This window comes from Camponotus floridanus, unplaced genomic scaffold (genome assembly GCF_003227725.1).
Source record: "Camponotus floridanus strain SB8 unplaced genomic scaffold, Cflo_v7.5 scaffold177, whole genome shotgun sequence".
Classification (NCBI taxonomy): Eukaryota; Metazoa; Arthropoda; class Insecta; order Hymenoptera; family Formicidae; genus Camponotus; species Camponotus floridanus.
This window is the reverse complement of record NW_020229300.1, coordinates 34,829-48,026: the sequence shown is the minus strand read 5'-3', so window position 1 is coordinate 48,026 and position 13,198 is coordinate 34,829. Positions and strand designations below refer to the sequence as shown.

General features: G+C 31.0%; 3 protein-coding genes and 1 long non-coding RNA gene across 9 annotated transcripts; 3 read left to right on the top strand and 1 right to left on the bottom strand.

Annotated features, from left to right (window-relative positions):
* Nucleotides 1–1,679: 1,679 nt before the first annotated feature.
* Nucleotides 1,680–2,124, top strand: LOC112637536. Its single transcript, XR_003122594.1, has 2 exons — nt 1,680–1,863; nt 2,055–2,124. It is a non-coding gene; the product is annotated as an uncharacterized LOC112637536 (long non-coding RNA).
* Nucleotides 2,125–4,069: 1,945 nt separating this feature from the next.
* On the top strand, nt 4,070–6,018 carry LOC105250256 (elongin-C). 5 transcript variants are annotated; one of them, XM_011256291.3, is made up of 5 exons: nt 4,071–4,216; nt 4,874–4,930; nt 5,133–5,201; nt 5,371–5,564; nt 5,753–6,018. In XM_011256291.3, the coding sequence occupies exons 2-5, from the start codon at nt 4,898–4,900 to the stop codon at nt 5,892–5,894; spliced, it is 438 nt and encodes a 145-aa protein (XP_011254593.1). In that variant the 5' UTR covers nt 4,071–4,216; nt 4,874–4,897; the 3' UTR covers nt 5,895–6,018. The 5 variants fall into 5 exon arrangements, with proteins under 5 accessions (XP_011254665.1, XP_011254593.1, XP_019882720.1 ...); XM_020027161.1 differs by lacking the exon at nt 4,071–4,216 and adding an exon at nt 4,321–4,341; XM_025407444.1 differs by lacking the exon at nt 4,071–4,216 and adding an exon at nt 4,542–4,560.
* A 602-nt stretch (nt 6,019–6,620) lies between these two features.
* On the bottom strand, nt 6,621–7,589 carry LOC105250387 (biogenesis of lysosome-related organelles complex-1 subunit 2). Its single transcript, XM_011256486.3, has one exon. It carries the CDS (start codon nt 7,329–7,331, stop codon nt 6,846–6,848), a length of 486 nt encoding a protein of 161 aa, XP_011254788.1. The 5' UTR covers nt 7,332–7,589; the 3' UTR covers nt 6,621–6,845.
* A 654-nt stretch (nt 7,590–8,243) lies between these two features.
* On the top strand, nt 8,244–12,820 carry LOC105250643. Of its 2 annotated transcripts, XM_011256870.3 has the most exons (9): nt 8,244–8,881; nt 9,383–9,508; nt 9,804–9,958; nt 10,066–10,179; nt 10,248–10,308; nt 10,390–10,679; nt 10,766–10,897; nt 10,970–11,194; nt 11,327–12,414. In XM_011256870.3, the coding sequence occupies exons 1-9, from the start codon at nt 8,631–8,633 to the stop codon at nt 12,412–12,414; spliced, it is 2,442 nt and encodes an 813-aa protein (XP_011255172.1). In that variant the 5' UTR covers nt 8,244–8,630. The 2 variants fall into 2 exon arrangements, with proteins under 2 accessions (XP_011255172.1, XP_025263233.1); XM_025407448.1 differs by having other exon boundaries at nt 10,248–10,679; nt 11,327–12,820.
* The last annotated feature ends 378 nt before the right edge of the window (nt 12,821–13,198 follow it).

The following is a 13,198-nucleotide window of genomic DNA, read 5'->3' as shown; positions in this document are numbered from 1 at the left end:
GACTGCCAATCCGCTCTTACTGTTTCACGCTGCATACTTTTGTCGCCACCTGTCGGCATCGGAGAGAAGTTTGCTTGCAGCTGTTTGCCGTAATGGCGCGTTTACACGAAATTTGACTAGCTGCGAAATCATTTAGGCCCGATTGCATCAACGTTATTTTACCTTTAAGCGAGATTTAAATATATATCTATCTTTATCTTTCTTTCTAAATAAATAAAGACAGACATATATTTAAGTTTCGCTTAAGGCCGGGTCTACAATAGATAATTTAAGCCCTAAGCCTTAAGAAATTGACCAATCACAGTCTAGTATTCTTTTCGAACTAGCTTAAATTGTTTATTGTAGACTCGGTCTAAAGCTAAAATAACGTTGGTGCAACCGGGCCTTAAATTTCCTCTAAGGGCATATTCACACTTTGGCAGAAAAGCAGAAATCTAGGAATCGATCATAAATCTTTTTCCTTAGCGTGGACTCGTAAAAAATATTCATGATCGATTTCCAAAACTCGCGTTGATAATGAGCAGTATTTAAATAATACTTTAAGGCCTTTGTACCACGCCTATGTTCCAAAATTCGCTGCCAGCGCTGAAAATATATAATATACGTAACGTGAACTATAGATTTTCAGCACTGGCAGTGAATTTTTTGGAACAACGCCCACGTACAAAAATTTTAGTTGTAACCATAAGGTCGTAAGAAAACTGATAAATCATAGTCGAGTATTCTTTCTACGATAAAAGAATGCAAAGGCCTTTAGAAAGGCAAAAAGTAGAAATTGTAACTATCAGCGCGAGTTCTGATTGGTTTCTGCTTTTCTGCTTTCCTGCCAAGTTATGAATGCGCTCTAAAGGCTATAGCATACACTTTCTATATAAGACATAACAGTAAGGATTCGATCAATCGCGTTGCTCAATTTGGCCGTCCGTAACCAAATTAAGTAACGCGATTGGTCGAAACCTTACTGTTGTGTCTTATGGAAAGTGTGTGCTATAGCCTTAAGTCCCGATCTATAATAGGCAATTTAAACCTCAAGCCTTAAGAGATTGACCAATCACAATCAAGTATGAAGAGAATACTCGACTGTGATTGGTCAATTTCTTAAGGCTTAGGATTTAAATTACCTATTGTAAATCGGGACTAATGCAAAGATAGTTACAGCCGGGATTCATAAAGCTAGGAGAACAAAACTTTTGCATAAGCGCATAACCATAAGTATAAGAAAATTGATTGGTTAATTTTTTTATGCTTGTGGACCAATCAATTTCCTTATGCTTATGATTATTAATCGATATTCATGGTGCGTTCCGAATTATGGTGTTTTCGAATGGTACGAGTTAATGGGAGCTTTCCAGCAACGACAACACAGAGCGACACAATATCATTCTATCTTCTTTCAATATCGTAAGTAAACAATAAAAATAGAATGATATTCTGTGTCGCTCTGTGTCGTTGCTGAAAAGCTTCCAATCCCTTCGATAGGTAGATTTCTAAACATTATTGATCAATCACAGCCATTCTTCTGAAGAATGTAACCACTACAATTGGCTGTGATTGGTGAATGACGTTTAGTAACCTCGGAACGACTAACTCGTACCATTCGAAAACGCCATTGCGAACTAAAAATATATTGGTATCACTGTATCTTGATGCAACATTTTATTCTGTTGTCTCGATTGAACAAAATATTTTAGTTAACTCGTGATTTGTTGAGTCTGTTTAATAATGGCCTTGCAAAATTTTTGTGGTATTACATTTGTGCTGCTATTTATACATTTAAATGTAATGCTCGCGACAGACTTTGATAATGGTAAGAAAGATCCATTTGGGCCATATCCTAGGATACCCGATAAGGAGTTGCTCAAGGTAATTTTTTTGCAATTGTTGCAATTTAATTTCTTAATGCAATTTCTTCTATGCCAAGTCTTGTCAGTATTAATTGATTAGATTATAACAACTCTAATTAGATTGAGATTAATCGATATTGGCAAAAGTAGACTTTATAATTTTAATATTGACAGAGAAAAGAAAGTCATAATTATTATTTATTGTTTCAGAAAGAGATGTTATTCGCGGAGAAATGCAAGAAATTTATAAAATCACCTAAAGAAACCTTTATTCAATAATGTAATTGCTATACAGTAAATGCATATATATATATATATATATATATATATATATATATATATATATAATGTACATACATATACAACGTATACTTTCCAACATGAGGAAAATGTAGCAATAAATAAACATTATAGTAATTTATAATTATTTAGTTGTGTTTTTAGACATACATGGATTTTAGGAAAATTTAATCTTTTCTTACGTTTGTAATATAGACAAATAATTATTTCCTCTTGTATATCCTTGGCACATGCTGTACAATCAAACTTTATCGAATAGTATAATTTATAAAAATGCTGTGTGTCAACAAAATTTTGTTAATAACAGATGATAAGTACACAAGATAATATAATGTGAAAGTGATTTTTTCATTCTTAAAATAGATATCTGTATGTAACTAGACATATGTAGACAAATATATATATATATATATATATATATATATATATATATATATACATACACACACACACACAGAGTGTCCCAGTTATCTTCCGTCATCTTTCAAAGACAGATTCCTGGGATCATTTGAAGACGATTTTTCCTCGGCAAAAATGTCAAAGAAGGCCATTTTCATTTTTTGCATGTTCCCGATTTTTGTCATCATATATCTTTTCTAAGTCTTAAATTAAAACTCAACTAGTAAACTCAAGTAAACTCTATTTAAAATTAATCAAAGAATGTGGTTTTGTTAATATTTTATTTCTACAAAACTCAGTTTACGAAAAACTCTTTATTTACAATCACTTATAATTCGAAAATTATTAGTGCCTCGACATTTTCGTTGAGGAAAAATTGTCTGCAGATGATCTCAGGAATCTGTCTTTGAAAGATGACGGAAGATAACTGGGACACCCTGTATATATATATATGTATCAAATGTGAGATATATTTTTAAATATGTATTAATATATAAATAATTATAATATTAGTTTTTGTAGATTTTAATTTAATAATCCAATCACCCGTCATATACGAAAAATGAAAAAAAAAGAATGGAGTAAAGGAAAGTGACACTTGTGTGACTTGCATATCAAATAAAAAAATAAACAATTTCAGAAATATTTATATTTAAAGTCCATGACTTTATCTTTCCTTGAGGCATATGCTAATGAAAAAGTCTTTCACGTATAGATTCTGCTGATTACAATCGTCTTTCTATTGGTAAATACATCCGGGCTACGGTTGGGAAGACGCTTTAGATGCTTTGAAGTGTTTGATGACCAATTAAGACAAAAATTTCTTTTAACCTGATTGCAATCAATATGTTTTAAAGCATTCAGAGCATCTGCTCGATCGTAGCCCCGAGCAGTCATTCATGTAGATGTTTGTTCGATAAATTACGTCACGTGATTAGCAGATGCCGCTGTGTAAACGAATGCACTAGAGACCCTAGGCCGGTATTCATAGTCCGGTCTTACATTTAAGATCATCTTAAGAACTTATTCAACCAATCAAATAGCTACAATGCAGCTATTGATTGGTGGAATGAAAGCTTAAGATGATCTTAAATGTAAGATCGGACTATGAATACCAGCCCTAGGCCAGTATTCATAGTCCGAACTTATATTTAAGATTGTCTTAAGTCTGATCCGAGGTTGACTTAAGACCTCATTTAACCAATGAAATAGCTGCGTAGCGTTTCGAGCTCGAACTTAAGACGATCTCAAATATAAGATCGGACTATGAATACCGGCCCTAGATGGTCTCTAGAATGCATCATTTACGGGTGGCACCCGATTGACCACGTCGCCAATTGACCAATTCAAAATAGGACTCTCTGATTGGTTAATCGTTGCTGGTTACCCTAGGCACAGGTCGATATAATTGGCTGTGGTCAAACGGGGAACGTTCCCACCATTTACACCCATGGTGTAATGCGGGCTTAAAGTCGAAGTTTTGTACTATCACCGCGCGAGGTCTCCAAAATCAACTTGAAATTTACCCGTCTCTGAGCAATTCTGTATTCTGTATCGCTCTTACTAATCGAGACGTTGTTATTGCGTTCAATTGCGTTCCTGTAATATCTAAGACGAAAAAAGAAAAAAAAAATATATATATATATACATAAAAAGAGGAATCTTTATTGCATGTGAGATGCACAAAGTTATTTACAATTTCGTATATAATATATAATTTCTAACTATACTTTTATGAATCAACCAGTCAGCATTATGATCATATAACATTTACAGTACAAATGCAACTATAATGCTCGTAACGATAATATAACATAGCAAAACTATATTTAATATATATATATATATATATATATATATATATATATACATATATACATATATACATATATAGCAAACTATTATTTAATTAGTGTTGAATATATATAATAATAGTTTGCTATATATATATATATATATAGAGCAAACTATTATTTAATTAGTGTTGAGTAAAAACAATATCATTGTGCTTAAAAGTGTAAAATAATTTTGGAATAATGGGAAATATTAATTTTTGTATTTTGTAAAGCATTCTGTAACATGTGTTTTAATAATATAACTTAATCTATTGCTATTAAAAGATATTAATGAAAATTTGCCATTTATTTATACAGGATGTTTTACTTAATATCGCTAATTATGCATATTTTTTAATAATTCAATATTCCTTGCATCTTTATAAACTAGACTTCATTTTAATCATATCTATGTTATATATAATTTATCTTATATATTTATAATATGTGAATAATGTATTTTATACATATATATTCATATCTTTCTTGTTTTAGAAAAATTTGCACACAACAGCAATCATGTCAACCGATGTGAATATGCAAGCTGAAAAGGTATATATAAAACAATTTTATTTGCATGTGTAATGCTACTTTGTATGGTGACTGGAGTGTACAATGATACTTTTCCGTAATAAAAATGTATATATATTGGGTTGCTTTATATGTTGAGATTTTATTCGTTCCTTTCTGGAAAGCTGAAAACTTATAGTAAACTAAAATATTAATTAATTGATAATAATTTCTTTGGATCAAGTCCAATGGAGAAGCAAGTGTCGATAAAACCGAAGAAGAAGAGGGCAGATCATCTAAAGACCTGCATGTGGTACCTATTTCTCCAAATTAAAATTTTGCTGCTTAGATATCATTCCTGTTCTTTTTCCTGCTGTTCATATTTCTATATTGTTTTAAATTTATATTATGTAATCCTCTACCATATAGCAGAAATTGAGATGTATACACAAGTGTCATAATTGATCTTTTGAAACTTTTAGCAAGAAAGTGGACCTATTTATGGAGGTTGTGAAGGACCAAATGCAATGTATGTGAAATTAGTCAGTAGTGATGGACATGAATTTATTGTTAAAAGAGAACATGCATTAACAAGCGGTACCATCAAAGCAATGTTAAGTGGTCCTGGACAGTTTGCAGAGAATGAAGCTAATGAAGTTAACTTTCGAGAAATTCCGTAAGTGTAAAATATAGCAGATATACAAGTTCTTCATTTTTATATTTCAATAATATAAAATGTTTTTTTTTTTTTTTTTTTTATTGATATGAGTGTAATGGAATTATTGAAATATATATATATATATATGTGTGTGTGTGTGTGTGTACATATGTATGTACATATATATATATATTTTTTATTTCTAGGTCTCATGTATTACAAAAAGTTTGCATGTATTTTACTTATAAAGTGCGCTATACAAATAGCAGTACAGAAATACCAGAATTTCCGATTGCACCTGAAATCGCTTTAGAATTATTAATGGCTGGCAATTTCTTAGATTGTTAAACATTATTTGCATTATATCGTCTCTATCAATAAATTACAAAAACAATGCAGTTGTATTATAGCCATAACTCTATACTTTAAAAGCTCATATTGGAGCATAATAATAAAGCTTATTGAATTCTTATTCATGACATAGACATTTTAATATTATAAGACAATGTAATCTTAAAGTTTTACAATTATATATTCTAAATATTTAATTTGTGTACTGTATTTGATAATTTATGTTTAATGTAATATTGAAATATTTATGTATCACAGAGACATAACAAAATGCTGATAATATACTAATATGTAATTTATTATTATTATTCACAGACTTTCTCACATATTTTCCATGCACACATATACGTATACATATATATTATTTCCATGCAATTATTAATAACACTAGAAACAAATATGAATTATATCACTAGCTCTCATTGCTATATCTTATGATTAATATTGTATCTTATATTAATTAAGTATGTATTTATAAGTACATATTCTTTTTTTAATTTGATAATATTTATTCTTAATTTAATAACATACATTTATACTATTATTATCCGGGTATCATGTATACATTGTAACATGTTACAAAAAAAAAGATCAAGTTTACAAGCTAAATACATAATTCCTAATCAAATCGAGTTATTTATAAAATTTATACATTATATAATGCAAATGAATACACAATATTGCAATTTTATAGAATTTCCATAAAATGTATTTATAATCTTGTATATTAATAAATGTAATATAAATAACATGATTCTGTAACATAGTTCTCTATTTGTCAGTAGCATGACATTGTGTCTCCATTTATATATTTGCTTCTTGGGAGACCTGCCATATTCCCTATATAATTATTCATTATATGGTAATAATAATTGATATTTCTGACATTATAAATATTACATACAGGTAGATATAGACAAAGGTTTATATCTTTATAATTGTATAATTTTATTTGTTTCTTGTATCTTTTTCAAGATCCTTGAATTTGGCTTCAAGCCGTTTAGAGTATGCTGCAAGTTTATATGCAGCTTGCTCCAGCTTACTGACGCTATCATCAATCTGATTGATATTATCAAGAATTGGCTGTAACTTTTGATATTTCTCATTCAGAGAATCCAATGACTGTACAATATTTGACGAAATAATCTTCAGTTCTGTGTATTTGGCAATAGTTTCTTTGTTTAAGCGTTCCAACAATTGATAGTCTGCATGGGTAGAAGTGAGCTCCTCTTGCAGATATTCTCCTGTCTTTTCGAACATTGTGTTCGCTAAACGACTTAGGTTCGGATCGTGCGGATCGAGCGCTTCGAAACTACTGGTGCTTGTGGAAAGTGTCGTGCCACGTTTTGGCGATTCGCATCTCGAATATTGTTCTGCTGACAGACTTTCGATCAATGCTGACTCAATTTGGATCTCTTCTTTTGATGGATCCATAATTAATACAATTATTATTACTGTTACATTTACAATTTGAATTGGCACCTGTTAGCCAAGATAGGATTTAATTTTAAATTGTCAAGCACCAACTGTCAAATGTTCTATGAGTTTATGATTAAATACTTGAGATTTGACCAGTATACAAAAATTAGATACAATAAATTATTACACAAACGAAAAACACACATGATAAACGTTTAAGCTGAATGTCGCATCGATAAGGTCTGTTCTTTATTGCCGCAGAGCTACATTGCTGAGAAGAAAAATGGCGTCTTAAGCCGGATCTACATTAGTCGTATCGTAACGTCGCAAGTCGTAAGTCGTAGGCAAATTGACCAATCATGGTTGATTATTTTTGAAATAATGGACTTAATACGACCAATGGTCTGGCTTAAAATCTCATTGTAGACGACGCTTAATGTACTGCTTAGGCCGCAGCACACACTTTTGCATAAGCGCATAACCATAAGCATAAGAAAATTGATTGGTTCATTTTCTTATGCATATACTTAAAGTTAAAGGCCGCAGCATACACTTTTGCATAAGCGCATAACCAGAAGCATAAGGAAATTGATTGATCCCCAAGTATATGCATAAGAAAATGAACCAATCAATTTTTTTATGCTTATGGTTATGCGCTTATGCAAAAGTGTGTGCTGCGGCCTTTACACACTGGGTGCTTTCCATTTAGCGACACAAATCGACACAAGTATCACTCTATCTTTGTTTATTGTTATTCATTGAAAAAAGATAGAATGACGTTTGTGTCGACTTGTGTCGTTAAATGGAAAGCACCCACTGCTTATTACCAGCGCGAGTTCTGATTGGCTTTCTGCCAAGGTGTGAATGTGCCTTTATGCTTATGCAAAAGTCTGCGCTCCCGACTTAACACGGGTATGCGAATTAAACTCGCAACTACATAATTAGTGCTGTTTCTTGATTCGAGGTTTCTATAAAAAGTTAGAAAAGATAGTAATAAAATGAACTCAACGGATAAAACGAACTATTCAATTAGCCGTTTGACAATAAAAAAAAATTAGCTGTTTATCGAAAATGTTTAGGCGAGATATGCAATGATAACATCATACGAGTATCAAATTGCATTTTGAATAGCTCATAATAGGCTTAGTGCGTTTGTGAATATATTCTTTTTACACTATACTATTATAAGTTTTAAAGAAGAAAGCTTTAACAAAGGCCTCGTAAAGTGCAACTGAAAAATCTTCGTATCGGTCATGCGAGCGACAAACGTTATTATACGTAAATTAAATCAAATCAATGCAATAAGTGGTGTGGATGCTATCAGCGCTTCTGGGTGTGTTCCACGTTGCATTAAGGTTATCTCACGCGCAATGGACTGACAGTGTTTCCGATTCCGAGTATTTTAGGATACGAGAACATAATCAACAAGAAGAATATAATATGATATACTCTTTTTTCGAGGAGAAGGATGCTTGGTGTTATTGGGTTGTATCGGTCGGCGCCCTATTGTCATTTCTTGGCTTGATCGCCGCTTGTATCTGCAGCTGTCGACGGAATGAAAACAAGTAAGGATGCTAGAGATTATTAATTTGATACATGTATATATATATGTATGTATATATTGTGTGTGTGTGTGTGTGTGTGTGTGTGTGTGTATGTGTGACATGTTAAAAAAATTATTAATTTGATTTATTATGATAGATTTAAGATTTGTAATATAATTTATAAATAATTAATTGCACATTTTTATCAATAACAATTGGATACCATATAATACATAGAATGCTCTTTATTAATGGTAGTATTTTTTAATTCTATATATATATATATATATATATATATATATATATATATGTGTGTGCATACATTAAAATTATTTGTGTTTATAATAATCTATAAATTTTAGTATATTTTTTAGTACATTGTATATCAATCATTTATTTATAAATATTTGGTTTCTATAAATATTAAATTTTTTAAGATTTTTTCTAGATCTTTATATATATGTATATATGATACAATCAATTCACAATTTGACATTTGTTACACAACTACAATCATTATAGGAACGAATTTCTGGGACTTGCTGGTATGGTAACACTGAATAATTCCGAAACAGATGCTTTCAACAGAATTCCAATATTGGATATATCCCATGCTGTTACTCAAGATATCAGTGATGGCGCAAAAAGGTTTTTAACTCAAAAAATACTAGGCATGATGTTTGATATAGTCTTCTAGCAAATATATTTTTGATCAGTTTATTTTACAATTTTCCAAATAATTTTTATCGTAACAAAAAAATTAAAGATTTTTATAATAATTTTGTTTTATATTAATTAATACTGTATTGTCTTGTAAATATATAATGAGTTTCTAAGATATTTTAAGAGATATTTTTAAGATTTAATTTTTAAAATATATTTTGTGTTAAAATATATTATGTGTGTGTTATTCTTTTATTTTTATTAAAATATTTTTATGTAGAACTACAATAGGTGCCAACAGAAGTCTTCCAGATATTCCAAAAGATAAAAGCAAAGAACATGATGATATGGTGGATTCTATACCACAAGATATATATGAGACTACTGAGACTATGGGAGACCACTCAGAATTATATGCTACAGTTCAGGATGCAGGTAATATCGCCTTTCGATTAAATGCTGAAGAAAAAGAATATTAAAATTGAAATAAAATTCTATTATACAATTTATTATTGTTATTTTTTTTAACTTTTATCTTTTAGTACAAGAACAAATACCTGAAAGGGAAACACCAGAAATTATTCAGCAAAGTTGTTTGACAGTACAAGATACATCTCATCAATATGCAAGATTTGCATCTCCAAACTCTGATAATAGTAAGGAAATTATTAAAATTTTTCTTGTGTTTATCAATTACTTAATAACATTTTGATATTTATTTTAGTTGAACATCCTTATGCACAACTTCAAAACTTTCAAAAGACTGAAGTTAATCAAGTAAATAGGTATTATCCATTTATCATATCTGTACATTTTATTTTTTGCAAAGAAAATATATATATACACATATTTTTTTTGTTTTGCAGAACTAACTTTAATCAAGTCACGAATATTGAAAATCCATCAACATCCATAAATCAATTGAGCGGAAATCCGATTGCGCCTCCGCGAACTCGCCGATCATCCTCACACAATTCGCTTCTTAACTCTGAATTACACTCTGATATTCAAGCCGCTAATGCCATCTCTGGTAGTATACAGGCTAATCAAGACTTACCTTATATGACGCCACCACTTTTAATGTTACTACCGCACTCGTCACAGTCTCAACATAATAATCTGCAACAAAATTTTAGTGGAGACTCTCAAGATTCGAGTAAATAGATCTTATCTTTTCCTCCCATCACAATTTTTTATTTTTTAATAATAGTTTTCAGACTACCTTTTTTTTGTTTTTTATAGAAGGATACACAAGCATAAGCGTAAGGGAACCATTAGCTAATATAATTGCCCAGACAAAAGCAGCTTATAGAGAAAATCAATCTAGTAGACCAATTATTGATTCTCATTATACCACTGTTTCTGATGATTCTGGTAAATAAACTATAGAGTTCTGATATATTATAACGTAATACATAAAAAAAAATCAATCTGACTATTCCATAGATGAAATGTATGCCGCGATAGATGAGCAAGATAAAGTTTATACTAGTGGCAGTGAAACATATGCACAAATTCAACCGATGATGTCGTCAGAAATCGATAGACATCCACAACACGAACAAACGATATTTTGTCAGCCTTTTTTGCGCACAGACGAGACGTATCCTGCGCCACAACCGCCAAGTGTCGATAGTTTACGTTATGTTGCACATGCTCATTCCAGGCAAGGTAATAAATTTTGTAATATTGTAATATTATATCAATTAATATTAGTTCATATTAATTTTAAGTATCAATTATTAAATAAAAAAATTCTTCTGTTATCAAATAATAAAATACAATTACTTTTTTCTTTTGCAGCATCATCGTCGAGTGCCAATAGTTCCATTATTAATCCCGGATCTCCCAAACCCGAGAAACGTCAAGCAAATTCTCCTCTACCACCACCACCTGAAGCAACCGTGGAGGGATATGCGATCGTTGACAAAAAAAGTAAAGGTGATGACAAATTAAGATCATCGCTATCAGTAGGTAAGTCGCTTGAAGACATGTACGCAAAAGTAATGAAGAAAAGAAAAGAGATAGAGGAACAGCAAAACGATACTCAGTCAAACTCTAATAACGTTCTACATTCTGAAGCAAGTACTTGCAAAAAATTAAGTCTTGAGATTAGTCGAGCATCGTGGTGCAGCCATGAATCTGTGGAAATACAAAAAAAGGAACCTGATCTCGCGTATTACTCTGTTGCAAGCAGTAACATGAGTAACTTTAAAGTTGAGAATGACAGTAATGTTTTAAAACCTAAAGTCGACATGGATGCGGCTCATTTAAAGATTGATCATGAATACGAGACCGTTAATTCTAACAATGGTAAGAGAAATTCTATCACGAGAGACGACACGCACATGTCCGATTTAAATTATAACATGTTACGTCCACAATGCTCGCGAGAGGTCGATTTTCAAAACACCTCAATATTGGCAAGAAACAGTACGGACACATATTCGATGTCATTTAAACATAGACAAGTGAGCAATGCCAGTAGCGAAGATCCTGGCTATGAGAAGGTGCGTTTACGACGGCGGGACGAGTTAGATCAGGACACTGACTCGGAACCAAATTACGAAAGTATGCCGCATCATACACTTGAACCGAATTATGCCTCCGTCTGCCAACCTGGTGATAGCGACACAGATCCGAATTACGAGTCCGTGAGTCATGGCGATCCAAATTACGAGAGCGTAAGATATATGAGTGTTACACAAAATGAGGAACCGCCCTATGAACAGGTGAACAACTTTTTGTCGGATGCAAACACAGATGGTTATGAAAAAATAAAGGATAAAAATATGATGAGCGTCCATTACAAAAAAATAGATCTGAATCTTTCCTTGGAACAAATTAACAATGGAGGTGATACTGATGATGGACAGTACATTCAGGTTTAACGTTCTGATTTTGTTCAGCGACAAAATATGCATTGTTATTGAATTATTTAATGCTTTTTCTACACATCTCACATTTGTTTGGAATTAAAAGAGAAAGAAGAGAAGAACCTTATATCTTGCGATTGAATGAGCAACCTCTATAAAGATAAAAAGTAACATGCATCAAGTTACATCGATAGCAATAAGATAATGAGGATAAGACTGATAAAGACAGACAGTGAGAATATAAGTTTACAAATAAAAAAATGAATTAAATTGTCTTAATCTATAATACATTCCTGAAACCAGTAACTTGAACAGCAATTTAAAAAGTTACCCAAGTAAACAAGTAAAAATAAGCCTTTTTTGTATGAAATAGTGTATTACATTTGAAATGCTCATACAAATTAAAGCTTTAAAAAAATTATTATCATCTGTCTTTAATAAAGAAACAATAAAAAATTAAAAAAGGAAAAATTAAATTTTTTGCCCTTTAAGTGGGATGAAAAATCTAAAATTTAAAGAAAATACATTAATAATAATAATAAAGAAAATTTTATATTAGACGCTACAACAGCTAAAGAAAATTATTAAGACGGCAATATTTACACCGAATTAATATTTAGAGAAAATATTATTCAACAAATTATATAAAACAATTATTTCAAGAGAAAAGTAGTTCTCAAAATTCTACAAATAAGTTTTATCGGATAAATTTATCTATTATATCAAAATTTTGAGAAAATAACGGTTAAATGTGCCAAAAGTTACTATTTTAGTGAAAATATAACGATTTTTCCAATTG